Source organism: Macrotis lagotis, chromosome 1 (assembly GCF_037893015.1).
Source record: "Macrotis lagotis isolate mMagLag1 chromosome 1, bilby.v1.9.chrom.fasta, whole genome shotgun sequence".
Classification (NCBI taxonomy): domain Eukaryota; kingdom Metazoa; phylum Chordata; class Mammalia; order Peramelemorphia; family Peramelidae; genus Macrotis; species Macrotis lagotis.
Genome location: NC_133658.1, coordinates 198,894,337 through 198,919,691, shown reverse-complemented (window position 1 = coordinate 198,919,691; position 25,355 = coordinate 198,894,337). Strand labels below are relative to the sequence as shown.

The following is a 25,355-nucleotide window of genomic DNA, read 5'->3' as shown; positions in this document are numbered from 1 at the left end:
TTCACTGGAGATGAAAATGGTAAACCACTCCACTATCTTTGCCAAGAAAAACCCATGGACAATACAGTCAATGGAGTTATAAAACATTAGACATAAATGATTAACACAGAGGAAACTATAAGAACATTGGGGTAAAGCAGAGAACTTGAATCAATAAAAATTTGAGAAGGTAGAAATCACTCAGTTGAGGGAAAGAGGAAAGGCAAAATGAAAGATGGAATGGGCTTGAATTATGGAAGCATTTTGAAAGGCAGTTGTTCACTGACCTGTATCAGAACACAGGGGTTAAAGTTGATATAGCAAATCTAGCATTTCATTATCCCAGTAACAAAAAAGAAATTTCCTAATAATTAGAGCTGTCCAAAAGCAAACTGCTGCTTTATGTCAATAGAGGAGCTTGAAGATTGAATGTTGTAAAGAGGATTTCTGTTTTAAAGTGTGAGTTGGACTACTTAATATCTTACATATCTATAGCACTTCACAATTCTCAAAATCTGTGTTATGAGATAGAGTATATGATAAAACAGGCTGGTAACTGACAAACTAAGTCTAAAACTCAGGTTATTCTGATTGTGTTTACTATTCTTTCCACCATCCAATAGCAGCTTCTCATGTTGAACTTTAAACTCTAGGATTAATTTCATGATTCTGGGGAATTGGCCTTCCTTATGAGTAGGGAAGGAAAAAACAAACAAACAGATAAGTAGCAGGTAGAAATGATGGGCTATAGGATATGGAGTTTGGCCTTCCTATCTTGAAGACCTTGAAGACCTTCTCTAATAGTTAACCTTCTTAAGAGACTGCTTTCTCTCATTTCATGCCTTCTTCTTCCCTCCCCCACTAATAAGTTGTCTTCCCAATCAGAACCAAGATCTTACTTTGCCCTGAAATTTTAAAAGTTGGCCATTTGAAATTCAAACATGAAATTTTGTGCTGCTCTCATGAATTCTGGAAATCTGGTTACTTTTGCTTAAAGAACTCTGAATTATATGTCCAAAGGGTAGTCTGAATCTTAACAGGTTCAGACATGGCATGTTCTTATGGGATACTTATTCCATGAGATGAATGGTGATTGTTTAGTATGGAAAAGGAAACATTTGTGATGAAAGAGAAAATGTTTACCTGTTTCAAGTAGTTATAGAGTTCTCTATATAATAAATACTTGTATTACATAATTCAGTGTTGTTTTGAGCTTCAATTGAGATAGCAAATCTGAAAATGTTTTTAAAATATCATTTATTATTGTAATCATTTTTGTAGCAAGGATTAAACATAGGATTCAAAGATATAATTATACAATCATAGATGCTCACCTTAAAATATTAAGTTTCTTTAAAATATTTCTGTATAGAAAACTAGGGAATATATTTTTTATAAAAATTTGAATATTTTATTTGTTTGTTTTTCCAATGACATGCAGATAGCTTTTACCAATCACATTTTTTTTGCAGGGTTTTGAATTTTACAATTTTTCTCCCTCCCTCCCTTCCCTCCCCCCTTCTGACAGAAAGCAATCTGATATAAGCTCTAAATTTATAACCATGTGAAACAGATCAATATTGAACATGTAGTGAGAAAAGAATCAGAGAGGAATATATTTCTAATAAAATTAAATCATTTGCTTGAGGGTTGAGTTGGACTTTTTTTTACCATTTTTGGGGTGTTTTTGGAATTTTTCCCAAATGACTTTAATTGCTTATCTGTAGTTACTAAAAACATCAACAATTCAATAGAAATTTTATTATGTAGGAATTAAAAGTTTAATGTTTTGAATAATAGCATACCTTGGAACAACTAATAGATCCTCAAAAAGGTAATTATAACCTTGGAGACCATTGTACTCCCAAACAGAAACAGAACCTTAACTGATGGGAAAAAAAATGATGGAAAAAATGTATATACCTCATTCCAAATGGCTCATTTTGAAGATAAGCTAATATTTCCACCAGTATTAAATATTCAATAAGTTTCTGTTTTGTCAACAGATCAACAGTACTCATGGTCACCAACCCAGCACTTCAATGAAGAGAGATACTCTCCTGCTCCAAGGAATATGAAAGGATTATCCAGTAGTCGAAATCAACCACAGTTATGTTCCGGTCATACCTGTGGCTTAACACCCCCTGAAGATTGTGAACATACCCACGATCACCTTCATCATGGACAGGAGCCAAGGCAATCGTACCTGCTCAGCCCTACAGAGAGCTGTCCCATGGATCACCATCGCTGCTCACCACGGAGCTCCATCCATTCTGAATGTATGATGATGCCCATGATGATGAGTGATCACATGTCCAGTAGCACATTTCCTAGAATGCACTACAGCTCACATTACGATACAAGGGATGACTGCGCCATGTCTCATGCTAGCACTAAAATCAATCGAATCCCAGCCAATCTTTTGGACCAGTTTGAGAAACAGCTTCCTCTACACAGGGATGGATTTCACACTTTACAATATCAGAGGACTTCAACTGCTGCAGAACAACGAAGTGAAAGCCCAGGGAGAATACGACATCTTGTCCATTCAGTTCAAAAGCTTTTTACCAAGTCTCATTCTTTAGAAGGCTCTTCCAAAAGTAATGTTAATGGAACCAAGAGTGACAGTAGAGGGGATGATCATCATCACGGCCATCCTTCTAAACATAGCAAAAGGAGCAAAAGCAAAGAGAGAAAGCCTGAAACAAAGCATAAATCTGGGATGAGTAGTTGGTGGAGTTCTGATGACAATTTGGACAGTGATAGCACTTATCGAACACCCAGTGTGGTGAATCGACACCATGTGGATCATATCTCACACTGCTATCCTGAAGCTCTCCAGAGTCACTTTGGGGATCTCTCCCTAAAGACTTCAAAAAGTAATAATGACATGAAATGTTCTGCATGTGAAGGCTTATCTATGACCCCTGATGGGAAATACATGAAAAGGAGTTCCTGGTCAACTCTCACAGTAAGCCAGGCAAAGGAAGCTTACAGAAAGAGTTCATTGAACTTAGACAAGCCTCTGGTCCATCAGGAAATTAAGCCTGCCTTGAGGCCATGTCATTATCTTCAGGTAAGTAGATGTCTTGCTATTACTGTAATTTGGTATAATAACATTTATAGGAAAAGAGAGGTTCACTTTAATTCTTCATTTGAACCTAAACCTAAGCAGGATGGTACCATTTCTTTAATGCCTCTGAGCCTAGAGAATATAAAAAGAAGCAAATTATTATCCCACATTAATGTTGGCTCCATTTGAAAGTTGAGTACATTGATCTAACGTAAATTAGCCTGCAATCTTATGAATTCATTTACTATACCTGACACAATACTGTCTTAAAAACATAATAATATCATCTCTGATTATGGGAAAACATCATCCATTTCTTTGGAATGTGGATTAAATGAATTTACTGAAGAACATAATAAACTAGGGGCATTAGATTGTACAGGACAGATTATTGGGAAATTATCTTTTGTGTTGTTTTTTTTCCCTAGTATTTCTGTCCTCTAATCATAATTATGCTGAATACTCACTTCAAATATTCCTTACAATTCTTTCAAAAAATCAATCAATTAATCAGACATTCAGGGTCCACTATATACTAGGCACTATGCTAAAAAAGTGAAAATACAAAAAATAAAAATGAATCAGTCCCTATTCTCAAGAAAAAATTCAAAGTGGAGAGATTACATATATACATATATATTTATGTATAGAATAAATATTTTAAAGCCACAAATAAATAGAAAATAGTTAAATTCTATGTGTTTTAGGAGGAAGGGTACCATCAATTTGGTGAGATTAAGAAAGACTTCTGGTGGAAACCTCCTCTGCCTCTATATAGGACCCTTTTGCAGTTACATAATAAATCTGTTAAGAAAGATTGAAGGTCTAAATCTCTTTTGCCTTCTGATTTACTAGTCATCTCTACTTTTAGTTGAAGCAGCTGCTGAAATAAAAATAAAGATGAATGATTGAATGATTGAATGAATGAATGAATGAATGAAAATATTTGTTAAAGTACTTACTATCTTTCAAGCACTACTAAGCTATGTAGATACATACCGAAAAAAAAAGCAAGATAGTCTCTGTTCCCAAGAAACTATAATTAGAAAAAGAATATATATAAAGCTGAACATATGAGTTGAACATATAATACAACTGAAGGGCACATGGAAAGGTTCAGAAGTCATAAGCCCCAATGGCAGGACTGATGGAGTCCTTAAGGTTCTTCAGTAGATTAGATGACAGTTCCCTGGAGGATCTTAGAAGCAGAATAAACAGATGGCAAGGCTTGATAGTCCTTCATTTTATTGAAAGCAATAGATTTGTTGACTTTTATCCCCTCCTAATGGTTTACAATCTAGCAGACCAGATGGTGTCAAAGCATTTTAAGGTTTGCAAAGTGCTTAGCATTTATTATTCCATTTGATCCTCACAAAAACTCAGTAAAGGGTTTTAATAAATTTCCATTTTTCAGTTGGGAAAATTAAGGATGAGAAAAGTTATACAACTTATCCAAATCACACAGCTAGTAAGTGTCTGAGGCAGAACTCAAATTCAAGTCTTCCTGATTACAAGTCCAGAGCTCTATTCATTATCTCATATAGTTGCCTCAAAAGAATAATTAATAATTACAATAGTAATAAATAATCCTCTGCTTCCTACACCAATTTATAGAATAGTCAATGATATAGCTAAAGTCAAAGTCACAAATCAATTCCTTTGAAATTTTCTTAGATCTTTATATTGATAAGAGTAGCCATACCCTTAACATAATTGTTGTTACTATAGATAATGACCTCATATAATTCTTGCCATATTTTTCTGAAATTATCTCTTTCACAATTTCTTATACATAGTAATTCTCCATCACAATCATTTGCCGCAATGTGATCAGCTATTCCCTAATTGATGAACATCTTCTTGATTTGTAATTCTTTGCCCCTACAAAAAGAACTGATAAAAATATTTTTGTACATTTAAGTCATTTTTCTTTTTCTTTGATATTTTTGGGATACAGATCTAGTAATGGTATTTCTGGGTCAAAAAGGCACACACAGTTTTATAACCCTTTTAGCATAGTTTCAAATAGTTCTCCAGAATAGTTGGACCACTCCAACTAGTGTTTATATTTTCCCTCATCCCTTCTGGAATTTATCATTTCTGGTAGGTGTAAGGTGGTACTTCAGAATTGTTTGAATTTGCCTTTCTCTAATCAATATTTATTTAGAGCATTTTTTTCATATGAACATAGAAAACTTTGATTTCTTCTTCTGAAAACTACCTCTTGATATCCTTTGACCATTTATCCATTGGGAATGGGTTTTATTTTTATACATTTGACTAAATTCTAATTATATTTCAGAAATAAAGCCTTTTTTCAGAGAAACTTCCTCTAAGACATTTTATTAAAAAATACGTTCTCTGGTTATCTCTTTTATTTAATTCTATTTTTGCTTTGTCTGAGATCATGACTGTCACCCCTATCTTTTTTACTTCAGTTGAAACACATTAGATTCTTATGCAGCCTATCATTTTAATTCTGTGTACCTTTCTGTTTCAAGTGTGCCTCTTACAAGCAATATAGTTTTGAATCCAGTTTCTAGTCAATTCTATCTACTTCCATTTTTATGGGGGAACCCATCCCATTCACACTCACAGTTATGATTACTATCTATATTACTATCTATAAATACTATCTATCTATCTATCTATATTACTATATATATATATATATATATACTACACTACTATATTTTTTTCCATCCCATTTTCTTCTGTTTATTCTAATCTCTTTCATTTTATCCTCTCCCTGCACAAAAGTACATTTTAATTCTAAACAACTGCCTCCATTAATTTATCATTCCTTTTATCATCCCCTTCCTTTTGTCCTATTGATAAAATAGTCTATACTCTTCCCCTCCTATTGATAAAATAGATTTCTACTCAACTGAATATATATGTATACATGAGAAAATTCCCCCATCTACTTCTCCCTTTCTCCTTTTCCCAATGTATCTTTCTTTCTCATCCTCCATTTTTTTTGCAGACTATTACAACATAATCAACTGATCCCATGACCTCTGTCTTTGTATCTTCTTTTATACTATCTTAATAATAATAAAGCTCTTAGGAGTTATATCAATAATCTCCCAATGTAATGTAAACATTTTAACCATATTGTGATACTTTTGATTTCTCTTTCATGTTTAACTTTAAAGTCTTCTGTTTGAATGTGAAATTTTCTATTCAACTTTGCTCTTTTCACAGGAACATTTGAAAGTTCTTCATTTCATTAAATATCCATTTTCCCCCTGAAGGATTATACTCAGTTTTGCTGGATAGGTTATTCTTGAATGTAATCTTTGATCTTTTACCCTCTGAAATATTGTATCCCAAGAATGCTACTCCTTTTATATTGTTACAATTCAGCCATTTTAGTAAATATCAAACTCTTCTTGACTCCTTTTGGGATTTTTCTTGGCAAAGATCTAGGAGAGATTATCATTTCCTTCTCCAGCTATATAAATTGGAGAAGAAAATGGTTCCATAATAATTGAAGAAAAGAAACAGTTTTCTTTTTGACTGCTTGAAATATTTTCTCCTTAACCTTGGAACTTTGGAATTTGGCTATAATATTCCTGGGACACTTCAGTTTGAGATCTCTTTCAGGAGATAATCAATGAATTCTTTTCATTTTATTTCATCCCTTTGCTTTGGGGCAATTTTTCATTAAAATTTCTTGAAATGTGGTAGTCCAATAATTCAAAAATTATCTTTCCTCAATATATTTTCAGATCATTCATTTTATGTGAAATATTTCTTATTTTCTTCTCTATTTTTAGTCTTTTGGTTTTGTATTATTGTTTCATGATGTATCATTGTATTATTGTTTCATGATGTGTCGTTAGCTCCCACTTTTCGATTCTAATTAAAAAAAAATTTTTTTCTTGGGTATTACAAGGCAATGGAGTTAAGTGACTTGCCCAAGATCACAAAGCTAGGTAATTATTAAGTGTCTGAGGCTGGATTTGAATTCAGGTCCTCTTGACACCAGAACTGGTGCTCTATCCATTCATTGTGCCATCTAGTTGCCCCAAGAAATTATTTTTTGTCATGAGGTTTTGTACTTCCTTTTCCATTTGACCTATTCTGTTTTTTTAAGTTCTTTTCTTCAGTAAATTTTTGTACTTCCCTTTACATTTGGCCTTTTATGCTTTATGAAGAATTCTTTTCTTCAGGAAATTTTGTACCTCTTTTACCATCATACTAATTCTGTTTTTAAAATATTATTTTAGTCAATATTTTTGTGTATATTTTACCAAACCATTGATTCTCTTTTCTTTAATTTTCTTATGTCATTCTCATTTCTTTTTACATTTTTCTCTATGAGTCTTTATCTTCTCTTCTTTTTAAATTTGTTTGGTTTATGCCCAATTAGCATTTGAGCCTTTGCCTGTGACTGTTTCCACTTTATTTTTTTTCCTGAGTTTGTGTCTTGGTCTTCCCTACGACCATAGTAGTTTGTATGGTCAATTTTTTGTTGTTTTTGTTTGCTCATTTTTCTCTAGCCTTTTAACTTAGAACTTTATGTTAAAGTCAGGTAACTCTCTATACTTTACCTGCCTAGAGAGTTACCTGATGCACAAAAGTTAAATTACTTGCAGTAGCAGAGGAGCAGGGGCCCTTCCTGATTAAAGACCAGTATACAGACTAGAACACCAATGACCACACCTCACTCCAGATTATACAAGCCCACCTCTTTATCTATATTCATGTTGACTCTTACCATATATATTTTATGTAAGCCTGTTCTTATTTCACTCTTTCTTTCTGGTACCACCATCCTTCCCGGATCTATTTTTTAAAATTGAGTTATCTTTGACTACTCTAATTCTTTCATCTCTTTTGCCTGGTCAATTGCTAAGTCATTTATTTCTATTTCTCTACAACAGCATCTCTCACAACCCTATTAGAGGTCATCAGCATTAACCCGAAATATTTTCAGTATCCTCTATATAGATATTCCCACCTCATTCTCTGTACCCCACAATACATTCTTTGTACCCCCTATCAAGATATATTTCCTAATCTATAAATTTGAACATGCCACTCCTCAATCAAAAAACATTTATGGCCTCTGATTTTCCACTCATGAAAAATTCACATTATTCTTGACATTAACATTTTAAACCTTCACTATGACAGCTGCTTACATCATTAGAATTAATTCAGGTTACTCCTCTTCACACATTGTGTGACAGGCAATCTAGACAATCTAGAGTGAACTCTACTGCCTAAATATGTCCTCACCTTCTTACCTCTGTGCTTTTGCTCATACTATTCTTATACCTATAAAGTTCTCCCTCACCTTCTTTACTTATTGATATTCCACTCATCCATTAAAGTTCAATTTAATTGTCACCTTCCCCTTATGTCTTCCCCAATTTCCTCAGGCACTTCCCTCAACCCTTAGATAGCCTCAGTTTGTTTTTAAGCCTCCAATACACAGCACGTATTTTATTTATTATAGTTTTCTCTCTTTACATCTTATTCCCCCTTCAAGACTGTAAATTATATGAGGACAAGGGACTATGCCCTATATGAACTTCTCTCTTTCCTTAGAACATAACTAAGCTGCTAAATAAATGTTTGTTGAGTTCATGAGTACAGAAAACAATAGCCCAGGCAAAAGCTAAAACTCTTTACAAATGTATAAAATAAGGTTATTATTCCTCTCTAATTCTTTTTTTTTTGTATAATGTACTGAGAACAACTTCTAATCCAACCTTTTCTTGTAGTATTTCTCCTTCCAATTTAAAAAAATCCTATCAGAAAAAAGCCATCGGATCCCTACCATATGGTGACAACCTTGCCTTAAAATAATATGGTACATTTTAAGGTGACCTCCTTCTGTGTTATTATAGATTTAGGAAAGCTCAGATTATTACAGACCTAATACAAGGAAACATTAATATCACAAGACAAGAAAATAAAACAAGTCAGCTTTATTGAAAGGGAGCTACTCCCAAAACAAAAGCCAAAGTGATAGAAATGGTCAAATTCACCATCTAGGACCTGAAGAGTATCCATATCTCCTTGAAAGGGAAAAAATTACTCTTCAAGCTGTTATAAAACACATATCCATTTTTTTTAAAAATGGCCAGAATACCTTAAATGACAAATTAATTTTGTCTAATGTATACTAGAAGTGTGATTTCATCAACACAGACATTCCATTTAATTCTACAAAAAGATCACCTATCTACCACACATTCTCATCCTTTGCATATTTTATCCATGTACTCTTATAAGCTCTTCCCAAAAGGGGAGACTGCTGAAGATCTTCCTCTAGGTTTCTTAAATTTACATGGATATCACTTGAGCACCTGGGCTGTCCATCTGTCATATTTTACTGTCGCTAAAAAAAAAAAAAATCTATCCATCTCCTCTTCTACCATTCATCTCTTTGGTGATATTCAAACAAATTTTGATGCTCAATTCTTACTTGGTAATATGCTTGATCTAATTATACTCTCTACAAAGCAATCCATGGCCCTTTGGATCACTTGTAATTTTATTCCAGTTACCATTATGTATAATAACAAATCAGATTATGGAGTCTGGCTCCTATCATGCACCACACACACACACACACACACACACACACACACACACACCATAAATATATATGTATTCAGAGTGAAAAAGCATGACCTCATGATCCAGTTGGATAGAGAAAATGCCTCAGAGATAGGAAAACATGAGTTCAAGTGAATTTATGAATAAGTACTTAACACTCAATGCCCCTATACAACTTTCTAATATAAATTGGAGAGCAAATAAATGTTAACCAATCTGCATTGGTAAAAGAACTTTCTCATTCAGAGCTTACTAAACTATTAAGTTTTTAAGGATAAACCTAAAAATAAACTTAGTGTCTATCCTCCAAATTCTAACCTAAGTTTGGAAATGTATGTCAAGTTTGATCATAGGGTGACTTTTTTTAGTCACTGTAACCCTCAAACTTAGTTTACACTTAGTTTTGAATGTATTTAGGATGGGAAAAAGACATTGACAAAATCACAGCTTCTTGAAGAATGAGAATGGGAGATAGGATAGTATAACTGAAGGAATGCTAGCTACAAATCTTGCTTCTGGCATTTACAATCTATGTTACCTTGGTCTATTCACTTGAACTTACTGGAACCCAGTTTCCTTCAAAATAACATGCAGGAATTGGACTAAATGGATTCTAATATTAGTTCTATTATACTATGAAACATTTTTATATGTGAAATTATGCTAGAGGGACATATTAAATTATTTTTCAGTTAAAAACATGTTAAAGCATGGACGAAATCTATATCTGCTCAATGAAAATAACTGATTCTTCACTATTCTTGCTTTTTTTCATTTAATTTCTCAGTGGTAGAGGGCTATCTATCACCTGTGCCCCATTGAAGATCCATTGAAATGAGCTTCTTTATTTCAGTCATTATGTTGGAGAATCATTAAGAAGTGAATGTGTATTTTCAGAAAGTGTATTTATAAATAAAAGACAATAAACTATTTTCCATAGATCTAACACAAGTTAAGCCATGGAGTTTTTCTACAGTGGAGTTATCCAAGAACAGTTTCCTTGTTCTTCCATCTAGAAGAAGAAAAATTCTAAGTCCTTAGAAGGTTCATCCTGGGATAAGGATCAGGCAGGAATGGCATCTTTGGGAGTTCCTTCATTTCTTGAGCAAGTATAGTCCTTAGCAAAAAGGCAATACAGTCTCAAGCAACCTGGCGATAAGTAGAAAGGAAAGGGACAGTTTTTCTTCACTAATTTCTATCCTTGGAAAGGGGAAAATCTCTGGAGAAGGAAGCAATACAGCTTCTAAATAGACTAAGAATAAGTAGTAGGTCAAAAAAGAATCCTCTAATTGTGATACACCAACAGAGAGGGATATCTTAAGTGTCCAGGCTCCTTTAGGTTAAGAGATGTCTTAGGTTATATATTCAGTTCTGGGAGATGTACATCACAGGAAAAACAGTCTCAGAGGTACTATTCCCATAGCAGCTCCAACTGAATTTACCTCAGGCATCATAATTCTGAAATAAAGCTTTGCTCTTGGACGTTTTTCATAGCAAAGCAGAGCTCATACTCAGGTACACTAACCATATCATCTGTTGGTCTCTTCCATCATGTATAATAGTTCAATGCAGTCTGAACCTCCTCTTCTCCCTAGGGCAAATTCCTCCAACTGACTGACCACATATTAGTAAACACTGCCTATTACACCCAAATGAAACTCATGTATTTATGGTCTACAATTCCCATCTTATTGTCTTTTAGCCATTATGGTATGGCCCTTCTAAGGAGACTTATTAAGATGAGCATCTCAGGAAATGTTCTCTTTTTTTTTCTCTTTCTCTCCCAAGGCTATTTCTGTGTTGGAACTCAATTGAATTTCAGTCCAATATTTATCTAAGAATTTATTGTACATTTTTCTCCATGGGAATTAGGTTTGACTTTTTGATAAAGAATACAGATTGGTTACCTAATTTAATTTTAAATTTGAAAATCGGGGGGGGAAATAATGGAATTATCCACAAAGGCACTAGGGAAAAAAAGAAAGAAAAAAACTGAGCACATAGATTGGAAGTAGATGTTAGGATTCAGACTACAAGTGGCTTCAAAAATAATATGTTTCAACTATTTCATTTTATAAATGAAAAAATGGGTTCAACAAGAGTAAATTATTTTCTGAATATGTTAAGTAGTAGAGCTGAGATTCAACCCCAAGTGTCTTGATAAAGATAGCTTAAATTTTTGATCCAAAAAACTAAAAATCATTTTTTTTCTGAGCATAGAATATGGGCTGGATTTGTCTCAATATTTTAGACTGAACAGTAGCCCAATGAGTGCTTAGCTCAAACAAAAAAATTGTTGATTTCCATTTTATCTCAGTAATGTTATAGTCGTGAAGTGAATAGAAAAATATCCTCAAAGACAGAAAATCCTGAGTTCAAGTCCTTCCTCTGAAATATACTGGCTGTGTCACCCTGGGGAAGTCATATAGGTTCTCAATTCTCTAGGAATTCTAAGCTTCAAGGGAGATTCTGAGATAGTAAGGATTTCTTCAACATAGTTCTTTACACCAACAAGATTGTATGTCCAGGCCTTATAATATTCTCAAAGTTTTCAAATCACCAATACCTGCTATATATTATTTTATGAAGTCAGTTTTCCTCTTCCTTTGTCTCATTTGAATATGACTGAAATATTTTTCTAAGTGGTGGTGGGGGCTTGAACCTTGCATTGTATTATTCTTTCTTCTGAGGAGAAGGATCTCAGGCAATCATGAGAGAGGGAAAGAAATGAAATAATTAAACTCGTATCTATTGGGAACTATTTCTGATATCCTCCCTTCACTCTATTCCTTCAGAGGGTAGAACATCTAGCTTTTTATTGATTAGTCTATTAATCATCCAAACTTTGCAATCATTCCCAAGATCTTGGAGAAAGATTCCCATTTAAAAGACTGCAGAACATGGAACGGTATGTGGAAGTTACAGAGACAGATTTCAGCTCAATGTAATAAAGAAAATTTTTCATCATTAGAATTGTTCAAAAGTAGCATATCCTGCCCATTAGAAGGCAATGAGTTCTGAAGAGACAAAGAGACAAAAAGGAAGGGAATAAGGGAAGAGAGAGAGAGAGCTCATCACATGTTTTCTGTAGGGTATCTATTGCATTTATTCAAGATCATGGTCCAATAAGGAAGTTGTTCATTATGCATTTCTATAGGCTTCTAAAACCTCATAAGAATTTTGTGATTTTATTTTTGTCTTTCTATAGTTATAACAACTCTGGTATCAGGAAAAACTACAGAACTCCATCCCTTAAAATGTAGTAAGTACAAAGGTTGAAAATCATTCAATAAGGAATTGCTATGTACCCTAGAATATGTTAAATTCAATTGAATTCATCTATTTACCCATTAAGCATTTATTATCTATAACACAAGGCAGATATAGGGATAAATAGGATGAATATGATAGTCTGTACCCTCAGGGAATTTTCCCATAATGGGGAAGATGATATGTATACAAATAAAAATAATACCAATAAGAATAAAAGTGCCTAAGAATATTAAGTGCTATGACATTGCCTACTGCCATTTAGATTGATGAGCCTTCTGAGCTATTATATCTTTAAAATATAAGTATAAAAGTGACTACTCAATATGTTAAAGAAAAATATTTTACTCTTTTTGTTATATAAAAATCAGAATACAGAAACCAATTTCTTGACTTAAAAAGGATTTTATTTTGGTTTTGGAATAACAATTTAATGGAGATATATGAAAATATGTGTGTCTACTCTTACTATGCAAACCACTTGAAGATGTGTATCTTTCAACCCTCTAGGAATATGCATCAGCCCAAATTAAGTCTTGCAAAAAATATCCCATTGAGTGATATTTGAAACAGAGTGGAAAAAATATATTAGAGAATTCATATAAATGAAATGCTTGTCCAAAACTGCTTTTGGATAAAATTATTTGAAGAATATAAATTTAATAAGTAGAGTTTCTCCTTTAAAAAACCAGAATTGTTCAAACTTACTTAAGAATGTCTTTTAATTGTTTTTTTTTTTAATTCAGGTACCCAGTGGTACTTTACAGATTAGTCACTAAGAAAATATGTATAAAGGATACATTTTAATAATCAGATTTCTATTTTTTTAATCTTCCCTGTCCACAATGTCTGAAAGCTCACATTACACTTGATATAAAAGCAATATCTTTTTTCTTGTCTTTATATTAAATAGAAACATTTTGTTGGTTGCAGTCTACTTTTTGCCTGTCTTCTAATGGATGCAAAGGACATGTGATAGAATAGATGCAGTACTGCATTGGGAGGCAAGACACTAGGATTCTAATGCCAGATTTTCCATAAATAAATTTCCTGGCCCTGGACTATCCAGTTCTCTTCCTTGCAACATGCAAAATTAGGGGATTAGACTAAGAAATTTTAAAAGTCACTTGCAATCCTACAATCATCAAATTTGTGATTATAGTATCCCCCTCTGCAACTTATCAACTATGTACCTCTGGTCAAATCTCTTCACTTTTCTCAGCCTCAGCTGCTTCATATGTAATGCAGATAAAATAAGGCTTTGTGTCCTTGAAGGCAGAAGACTAACTTTTAGACTTTTTAAATAAATTGCTTCCAATGAATCTTCTGAGGGTATCTCTCCATCTTTACTATCTGCTATTATATGGTCCTGTGGTTATAAGTAGGCCCTGCCTAAAAGTGTAGTCAAAATGTCCATTCAGAACTTCTCCTAGCATGTCAAGGGAACAGGAGTAAAGAAATTATTAACTTTTCAAAAGGGATAAAAGTCAATTCCTGAATTAAATTTGTAAACAATCATTTTCAAATTCCTTCATTTTTTTTCATTCAACAAGAATTCTGTAAGCACCTACTAAATACCCAATCATGTTCTAGGCTCTTAAGATATAAATTAAAAAACTAAACTCCTGTGCTCAGAAGTTTACATTCTTTTACAGAAATAAACAGAGGGAAATGTTGCCTTGACATTTCACAGCAGTTTCTGTGAATAAACTTTGGGGGGGGGTTGGTGGGTTTTTTTTGCAAGGCAATGGGGTTAAATGACTTGCCCAAGGCCACACAGATAAATAATTAAGTGTCTTGAGGTCTGATTTGAACTCAGGTCCTACTGATTCCAGGGCCAGTGCTCTATCCACTATGCCACCTAGCCAATGATCATTTTTGTGATATAACTCCTAAAAAGCAAATGACATTTATATCTCAATAAAAGAAGTATACTGTCCAGATCAAAAGTACTCATAGTCCCTATGTATTCTATGTATTCTACTCTTGAAATATTGTGGGTACCTTTAAGAGGGACATTGTTAATAAATTAGATAGTACAAAAAGGGGAATAATAACATAATGAGAAACATTGAAGCCTTGAATTAGAAATATTTGAGAGGTCTCGGGAAAATTAACCTGGAAAAGCAAATATTTAAAAGAAACATGGCATCTGTCATCAAATACTGCTAAATGGAGAGAGTATTAACTCTTTGTGGCTCTAGGGAAGAGAATGTGGATGGTGGGGTAGAAGTACCACTTAATTTCAGTTCAATAGTTAAATCTGCCTAAGAATAGAATATACCCTCCCCCAAAGAGAGGGAGCTCCCTATACTAAAATTGTTCCATCAGGAGATGAGTTAATCTAAAAGGAATTCCTGCAGAAGGGAGGTAGTTTCAATCAAATAAGATACTAGTTGACCTTTAAATACCACCTAAAGTTTTACAAATATTACCATTTATTACTTCAGTTTGTCACAACAACCCTGTGAGATGGTTGCTATTATGATCTGAATCACATATATGAGGAAACTGAGATTCAGAGAAATTAAATGGCATGGCCATGGTTGGGCAGCTAGAAAAACAATTCAATTCAAAACTAGGTTGCTCTTAACCATAATTTCAGCCTTCTTTACACTGCACTTCAGTTGCCTCTCAATAAAGGCATATTTAAAGTCCTTGATACCAATAGAATGCTAGAGAAACATGAGCCATTATGTCCTTTAGGATGAACATGAGCCATTATGTCCTTTAGGATGACTTCCAGCTCTGTTCTTCTAGGATTCCGAAGTTTCCTAGAAATATGTCTACTTTCTATGGGCATGGACAGAATAAGAAAGCAATAGGAATACTGGCAGCATGTAGAGTACCTCTTGAAACTCTGCCAAAGGAAATTTAAATGGGGGGGGGAATTATTAATTAATAAAAATATGGTTTTCATTGTATGCTTATAGGCCTTGAAAGATATTTATGAATTCTTATTTTTAGAGCTCTATGTTGAGAGGCAACAAGCATTTATTAGGTTTCTATTATGTAGCAAGTACAATGTTAAGCAGGGCATACAAAGGCAAAAATTAGTTCCTGCTCTCAAGATTGTATTCTAATGGGAGGAACACTATAAATAACTAGAGAGAAATAAAATATATTAAGAAAATATTATACAGAAATAGCTTATTTCCTCTTATTGTTACTTAATGTCATGTCAAAAATGAAGAAATTTTGATAATAAAGGATAGTTCTACCCTTTATTTATAAAGTACAAAAGTTCTCATTAAAAAATGAAAGAAAACAGTTTGTTTACAACTTGTTTAAACTCAAAGGACAGCTATTTTTTGAAAGTCCTCCTTTCTATTTAACTTATTTTCCATCTGACTTTTCTCTCTCCTTATAACATGGCAGTGGGAAGAGTATTATTTCCGCAGGCAAAAAACCTGGGTTCAAATTCAGCTTCTTGTGCTTACTCCCTATTTGATCTTAGATATATCACATAATCTATCCAAGTCATCAATTTTCTTATTTAAAAAATCAGGGGGGCTTATTAGAAGGTTTCTAAGGTTCTTTCCAACTCTCAATCTATGATTTTTTTGATCTTGTGTCCTCTCGTCTTTATACATTCATTTTTTCTTATTCTATCAATTAATAAACAATTATTAAGCAAATATTATGTGCCAGAGGAGTATATATGGTATTGTACATCAAATCTCTGAAAACTGTTCACTTTTTTTTTCTGCTCCATTGTTGCCAACTGTGTGTTGGCTCAGCTTTCCCTTCAAATTAGCAACAAAAAATGTTCAGGCACTCTAATTTGTTGACTTTAAGTCTTCTGGTAGTTGTCTTACAGCCATGGCTTTTGTTAAATTTGAATATTTAGTTTAAACTGAATAAATCTATGATTGGTGCAGCACTCTGGGCCATACATTTTACCTTTGTCATTTTCACACCATATCTGTCTCTTCTTCTTATAATGACATAGTTTGTTAAATACCAATGTTTGCTGAGTTTTATTGCATTTAAGTAAGTGAAAGAAATGTTAATGATGAGAAGGATAAAAGATGCACAAGTCTTCAATAGTAAGTGACAATTTCTGTTGCCATTTCTGACTCCATTCTTCCCAAGGACTCTCTGCCATGTTCTGATAGTCCGGTATTAAAGTAACCTAGAATTATAGCATCGTTCTCTTTTGGCACATCGATGATGAGGGTTTCTATGTCTTCATAATCTTTTTCTTTGACCTCAACAGGATTTATCATAGTAGGAGCATACACATTGATGATGGTGGCAGGGTGCTTTCCAACTCGTGGAAATAATATTGTCATGGGTCTGTCATTCACTCTTTTGGGGAAGCATACAAGCTTGTTGACTAAATTAGATTTGATTGTAAAACTTCCATCACCTTCACAGAACTACCTATCACTGTGGTCACTCCAGAAAAATGTGTATCCAGTTACAACTTTGATAGGCTGACCTTCAATTGCCAGCCTTCTTTCACTCAGGGCTGCTAATTGGATGTCTGTGAAACCTGTCCAGTATATTAGTTCCATGCCAGGAAACTAAGTCATTTAAATTTGAATTCTTAGGAAGAGTCTGAAGATTACTTAGGAAGACAAACTACAAGACATAGAGGTCCTTTCCTAAGCTGAACTGCCAGGCATTCAAACTCTCCTACAAAGAGCACAACTCTGATGGTCTGGTCACATTGTTCAAATGCCAAACAAATGTTTACTTAAAAATCTAGACAAGTCTCACAAGGCAAGTGCCATATGAAGGCCCCAAGAAGCATTACAAGGATACTCTCAAGATCTCTCTGTAGAATGTTTGAATTGATTGTGAGACATGGGAGACATTGGCATAGGACCACCCAGAATGATGTAACTGCAGCAAAGAACACTCTATGTTCTATAAGCAGAACAGAATTGATATAGCTCAAAAGAAATGTGAGATGCACAAATTTAGAGACACTTTCACTCCAAATGTTTATATGAACAATTTGTGTCTGAATTGTGATTCAAAAAAAAAAAAAAACCTCCCAAACTCATATTGCTCTCATCACAGTCGGACACACTTGACCTGACATAGTGATATCATTTTGGTCCTCTTCAATCACAAAGGACAACCAACTGATTATGTAAAAAGCCCTTGCTAATAGCTGAGGAGGCAAAAGGAAAAAAAGTGTCCTCAAGGAGCTTACAATCTAATGAGGGAAACAACATCCAAACAAATATATACATACACACATATATATATATATATATATATATATATAATAAAGTAATCTATAAACAAGATAAATAGAGGAGAATTGACAGAGAAGACAATTCAATTCAAAGGGGTTGGGGAAGGTTTTCTGTAGAAAGTAGATTGTAGATTTTAGTTAGAACTTAAAGTCATGGGAAGTCAGGAGTCAGAGTGGAGAAGGAAGAAAATTCTAGGAATAGGCCACAGTCAGAAAAAAATTCATGGAGTGGAGTGGAAAGATGGAACATCTTTTTTTATGGAACAGTCAGGAGGGCCAATGTTATTGAATAGAAGAATATATTTTGGGAAATAAGGTATAAGAAGACTAGAAAGACTAGACACAGCTGGGTTGTGAAGGGTTCTAAATGTCAAAAAGAGCAATTTGTATTTGGAGATGTTTGGGAAAGGGAAGTAGCTCCCTGGAATTTATTGGGGGGGGGGTTAAATGATTTAGATCTGTGTTTAGGAAAATCACTTTTGATAAAATGAACTAAAGGGAAAAATGGCAAACCATTCTATTATCTTTGCCAAGAAAGCTCCAAATGAGATCAACTAAAAACCACTGAATAACAACAATAAGGAAGGAGAAACCACTTTTCAGCTGGGATAATCTGAAGTTTCACAGAAGAAATGGTATTTGACTTCTAACTTATCTGTAGAGATTTTCAATTGTGGAAGGAAAAGTATATTATAGGCATGAACAGATGTACAGTTCTCAAATGGTGGAAGAGAAGTTGAAGCAGTGACAATATGGACCATCCCTTCCTTACAGTATATTATGTTCACTCACTTCCTCCCATCTTCCCATCCATCCCAGTGTTGTAGTCACAACTTAATTTTTTGATGTTCAGCACTCTAAAGGGTCTTTTCTCAAAAGGGATTCAGAGAGCATCTGACAATTAAAATGTATAGAATGTCTAACACTGAGGCAAGAGGTGTACTAACTACATGATTACAGTAGTAAAGAAGAATCATATATTTGTATAACCTTTAAAAGACTACATATAATAACATTTCACAGCAGGAGTTCTTAATCAACTCCAGCCAAAATTCTCCATAACATATAAAAATGGTTACAAACCTCTGACCTGAACAATATAAGAATCTGTTCCTCCCTTTCTATTGCTGCTTCTTACTTCAAGAATTATTCAGCTACCAATCAAATAAGTGCAAAAGAAAAATTTAAGAAGTCAAAGCAAATTAGACTAGAAAAGTCATAGCATCATGGTAATTAAAGTGAGGTCCACAGAAATCATTTTGTCTTACCATCTTATTTTACTGAACCAAGATCCAGAATGATGAAGGTCTTCAGAGATCATTTAGATAGGAAGAAGTAGCAAAACTGATATTGGAACTCAGGTTCACTGAATAAATTTAGCCTTGTTTCCAATTCTTTGAATTCACAATTAAATAATTAAACTTGAACTTTTTTTTGGAATGGGGAGCCACTGAAGAGTTTCAATAAAGGAAGGGGTACGTACAGAGAAATATTTGAGGTAGACTATTTGGAAGTGATGTTTTGGATTAGCAACTCACTTAGAATCTCAAAATTGAATGAGAATCTAGCAATATCTAGCTCAATTCAGAACTGAATAATAATCTCCCCTAAAACTCATTCAGCTAGTGGTCATGAAATCTTGGAAGACCTTTAGTGAATGCCTTCTGAGTCAAACAATTCCATTTTGAGGAATCTAATTGTTTGAAAGATTTTCCCTGTAACAAATTTCTATTTGATTTTTTTGTGACTTTTACATACTGCTTTTAGTTCTTCCCTCCAGCATCAAATAGAACAAACCAATCCATCTTCTGAAGGATAGCCTTTCAAATGAGGAAGTAGAGGTCAAAGAGATTAGAGTCAAAGAGACCAGTTAGACAATTAAAGTGGACCACAGGAAAGATAATGAATGTCTAAACTAAAATATAGGTTGCCTCAGAGGCAAGAAGACCACTTAGGGGAAAATAAAAAGACAAGATTAAATATTTACATTCTATGCAGACTAAAGTTTTCTAATGACTCATTGTGGTATCAAGGTATGACCTTGGGTTCTCAGATTCAAAATTAGCAGCATGCAAACTCTGACAGATTCCCACCACATTTCAAATTTTTTAAGTTCAACTACTAATGGTTTATGTGCTTCCTAGTCAAGAAACAGCTGAGCTAAATTCAGAAAAGCTTATTTCCAGGATCCTGAAGGGAGTGAGAAAAAGAGTGAAGGAGATTTTGTTTATTTGTTTGTTTTATTTTTTTGGCTTTAGATAAGAAAATACAAAACTACTCAAGCATAATAGAGGTTTTGTGAACTGCATTAGTAGAGAAGGCAATTGCTCACACTGATTAAATCAGGGATCATTGAAAATTCAAAACACTGAAATATGTACAGACCATAGGTAATGTGCTTTGGGGTGGGATCTTTTGTTGGAGATCAGTTAGAGCTTCCTGTTTAATTAGGAAAGAATTGAAGGTTGATATGGAAGCAAACAGTTCTTGAAAATATCTTTACAGTGTTATTGAGGAAGGAAGGGAGGGAGAGAATCTCACTCCTCACCTCTGAGATTATCAGACTTGGAGGTTTTGATTTACACCAAACAAAAATATTATTAAAATTTTCCGAGGAAGGACATATTTAATAGCCTCCCAAGTAGTATCCCTACAACTAACCTCTCCCCCTTCCAGTACATTCTCCACAAAGTTGCCAAGTTAATATTGCTAAATCAGGTCTGATCATCTCATTTATATTCACCAGATGCTTGCAATTGTTCTTTACCACTTCTAGGATTAAATACAGACTCTCCCATTTGTCATTTAAAAAACCTTTTTCTCCACAAACCCTGGTTTCAGCATACCCTCAGGTCTCTGCCCTCCTCCATACCTCCTTTGGCAGATAAATCATCTCATGACTAGGATATGAAGCATTTTTCAGAACCCGTTTGAGACTTTGTATCCCTTTCCCCAAGAATCCTTCTTCTTCTTCCTACCAACAGAGAATTCTTCAACATCCTGCCCCCATCTCCCATGATGGAAGGCTGCCTGATAGAGATGAGGAAAAGCACTGCATTTGGAATCAGGATCTGGGTTCAAATTCAGCTTCCCCAAGTCCCACCACTAGACTCTATTAATCAAAAAGTGCTTTATCTGTGTGATCCCATTTGATCTTCACTATGCTACTAGGTAGGGGCTATTATCCCCATTTTACAGATGAGGATACTGAGACTGAGAATGACTTTCCCAGTGTCTAAGCTTGAGCAACTAGGCAGTATAGTGGATAGAACACCAGCTTGGAATCAGATCTGGCCTCAGATAAGACTTAATATTTACTTTGTGACCTTGAGCAAGTCACTTAACCCTGATTGACTCACATTCATGATCATCTCCAGTCATCCTGATTCATATCTAACAGTGAACCCAGATGTCTCCAAAGGAGAAAATAATGTTGGTGACTTAGTATAGCACCATCTCACCCAAAATCAATTCATTTGTTTGTCATGGCATAAAGGACAAACATCAACATAATCAAATGCTCTCACAGTCCTAGCTCTGTTCTTTCAAAGCTAATTATACTGGGTCCACATCACATCACTTCTGTTCTAGCCAAACTCACCTCCTTGTTGTTCTTTACACATGGCAATCTATCTCCCCTAAATGTGCCTCTGTTATAGGCTACCCATTATGTCTAAAATGTCCTTCTTCTTCTTCTTCTTCTTCCCTTCCATCCTGTAAATCCCTAGTTTCCTTCAAGGTTCACCTCAATTGCAATCGTCTACCAAGAAATCTCCATTTTTCTTTAAAGTCTTAGAACTTTTCTTCTACTAAAATTATTTTTAATTTACATAGCCTGATGTTTCCCAGTCCTCCTGATTCATATCTGACCACTGGATCCAGATGGTTCTGAAGGGGAAAATGAGGCTGGTGACTTAGCACAGCACAGCACAGCACTCGCTCAAATCCAATTCATGTCCTAGTCACGGCATCACCTCCTCTGATGTCATGGTTCTTCTTGAGAATGAAGGACAAGCATCATCATGTTTAATAAATGCTTAGTGAGTTGAATTAAATTGAAATGAAATGAGAACCTTTGAACTCCATACAGTTCATTTTGGAAAAGTTCAAACTGACTTTGTTGACTTAACAGGTCTTTGGTTGCCTCAAAAGAGGGAAGGGAATTATAAATGGAGGATGGGGGAAGAGAGAGAAGTGTGTATGAGAATATCATTACTAAAAACATAAAAATGGAAACAGAGATCATCTATTCCAATTTCTTCATTTTTACATGCCAATCAATTCTACAATCCCTGAGAGAAGGAACATTTCATTTTTGTCTTCAGATATATGACAAGCACAGTGCTTGACATATATAGTAGCAGCTTAATAAATATTTGTTCATTTGAGTCATAGAAATAGAAATTGAACCCAGAGAAAATGTGTAATTTAGCCTAGGTCCCACAAGTAGTAAATATCAGAGGCAGAATTCAAACCTAGATCCTCTGGATATAAATTTAGTATTCTTCCTATTAAATCACATTTTTTATTTTCTATTTGAAGAATCATGGTAAAAAGTCAGTAAGTCACTATCTAAAAAATGAATCAAACATTCCCTTCAAGTACTTACAGAGTCTTTTCTAGTCCTTTAGTGAGCTTGATTGTTTTATGGTATGTTTAATTTTTTATCAATATTTTTTGCAACATATTCATTTCTAAATATATCCACTTTAATTTTGCAATTCACTAAACTTTCTCTTGTTTAAAAAAAATTAAAGATGTTAAAAACAGTCAACCACAAAACCAATCAACATATCTGGTATTCCATACCAATAGTCTCCACCTCAGCAATGAAGGAAAGAAAGTATGTTGGCTCTTTCACATCACCCAAAATTGTTGATTATTACCCCTAGGGTCTTTTAAAGATTTTCCTGATGCAGATTATTGGTCATTAAACATCTCCCAGAGAACAATCTAAACTCTTGACAAGAGGTTTTCCATAGCATGGTCCACAGTTCTGTGGGGATGCTGAAGAAGACCTTTTTCAAAGGATGTTTGAGATCACAATAATTATTTAATAATATTAAGATGTAATCTTTTTATTAGATACTACTCTATTTTTCTGCTATATATCTATGCAAAGCAAGATTTTCTTCATATACTTTAACTTATCCCAAGAGATTTGCTGTAGAAGCAGATATGAGAAATTAGATATCATGAAGATTTGCAAAAAATATGTAAAGTAATATCACTCTTTTCATTAATTTTTTAGTCTTGGAAATGTAGCTATTTTTCATAAAATACATTATTCATGTTAACATGTAATTAGTATATAATATGTAATATTTTATCAATAAATAGGTCTAAATATATCCATTTTAATTTCTGACACATTAAAAGTCTATAGATGTAAATCACATTGAGCAAAAACTTTTTAAGATCTTTAGTAATTTTTAAGAGCATAAAGGGATCCAGAGAACAAAAATTTGAGAATTTTTTTTCCAGATTAACTAGATCACCAGGGTGTGCTTATGCTAGGCAAGACTCTCAGATTAGTAACACCCAAGCCATCTAACTACCTACAGGATACTTGGCCTCCAATATTTAATAGAAATAACATAATGTTCTTAGATAAGCTTTAGGAAGAAAAGAGTGCTGATTCAAAAAAATCTTTTCACAGTTTAGAAGACCTGGAGTTTTGTCTTATTATTTGGGGTTGTTTCCGGATTTTTTGTCTGTTGCTTGTTTCTGTGGTTTGAAGTAGGTTGCCTGAGGGGATGCAGTTTTTACATTCACTAGAACCTTTCCTCCCTGGAAATTCATTTCCTCTCTGGAAGATTTTTAATTGATCCATTCTTATTATCTTTGTAACCTTGAGCAAGTCACTTTTCTTTGCCTTTCAGTTTCCTCATTTATAGAATATGGGAATTGGAAAAGATCGTGCCCAACATCTTTTCCAGTTCTAAGTCCTGTGAATCTATAACTTCCTTAGATACCAAAATATGGGTTAATATTCACCTCAGGGGATAAAAAGGTTTTTTAGAAATTATAAATATCAGCACTCATCACTATATACAAGTAGATAATTAAGGTAATTATTCACAATTAGCAGCTGCAAAAGTCTGCAGATGGGGATTTCAGGGTCTGGTAACTATTGTAAAATGCTTTATTTATTTGCTTATTTGTAATCTGTAAAGTCACTTACCTATTTTAGAATACAGATATTGATACTCAGTACAATCTGTAACAGATATTGTATCATTACAGAGAATGTTGTTTCCTGAGGAATGCCCCAATATAATAATAATATTAACAATAAAAATAATAATTCATATATGTATGGTACTTAAAGATTTACAAAGATCTTTCTTCACAGATGAGGAAATTAGAAGTGACTGGCACAGCCTACCACAAATTATAATGTGAAAAACAAGAGATCTGTATGGCAGCTAGGTACATTAGTGGATTTAGTGCTGGGTCTGGAGTTAGGATGACCTGAGTTAAAATGCTCATAAAGCTATTTAATCTCTATCTGTCTTGGTTTCCTAATCTGAAAAATGGTAATAATAGCATCCCAGGGTTGTTGTGGGAATAAAATAAAATGAAACAATATTTTTAAAGTACTTAGTAGGTCCTAAATATCATAAGATATTCAGTATGCCTTTAAGGTGGCAGCTAGATGGCTCAATGGATAGAGACTTGGGCCTTGAATCAGTAAGACTTGAGTTCAAATATATCCTTAGACACTCACTGGCTGTGTGATCCCAGGATGTTCTATAGTCCTTAATCTTGAGAAGGAAATGACAAACCATTCTAGTACCTTTCCCAAAAAGAACCCATGAACAGAAAAGGTCCATAAAGCCACAAAGAAGAGTTGTATACAACCAAACAACAGCAGTTCAATATGTCAGAAATTTCCTTTCTCATTTCTTCACTAGGAAAAGGCATCACCACATAATAAGAGGAAAGGATTTGAAGTTGGAGTCCAAATTTCTGATTCTTGAATCAAATAATTTGATAAGGTCCCTTCCATCTCAATCAATCAAAAATCATTGTATTATGTGCTAGATTATAATGTACATAGAAATGTAAAAAACAAAAATAAAAGTCATGTCCTTTTATCTCTAAATTCTGTTTTCAGTTTCTATATATTCTTTAAAATCCAACTCAAGGGGCAGCTAGGTGGCACAGTGAATAGAGCACCGGCCTTGGACTCAGGAGTACTTGGGTTCAAATCTGACCTCAGGCACCTAGCTGTGTGGC

General features: G+C 34.0%; 1 protein-coding gene across 1 annotated transcript in view; it reads left to right on the top strand.

Moving 5' to 3' along the window:
- Positions 1-1,985: 1,985 nt before the first annotated feature.
- Positions 1,986-25,355, top strand: part of DLGAP2 (DLG associated protein 2) — a 213,473-nt gene continuing 190,103 nt past the window's right edge. The window contains exon 1 of the mRNA XM_074226339.1: positions 1,986-3,055. Within this exon, the coding sequence (XP_074082440.1) occupies positions 2,054-3,055 (1,002 nt within the window). The 5' untranslated portion in view covers positions 1,986-2,053. The remainder of the gene's footprint in view (positions 3,056-25,355) is intronic.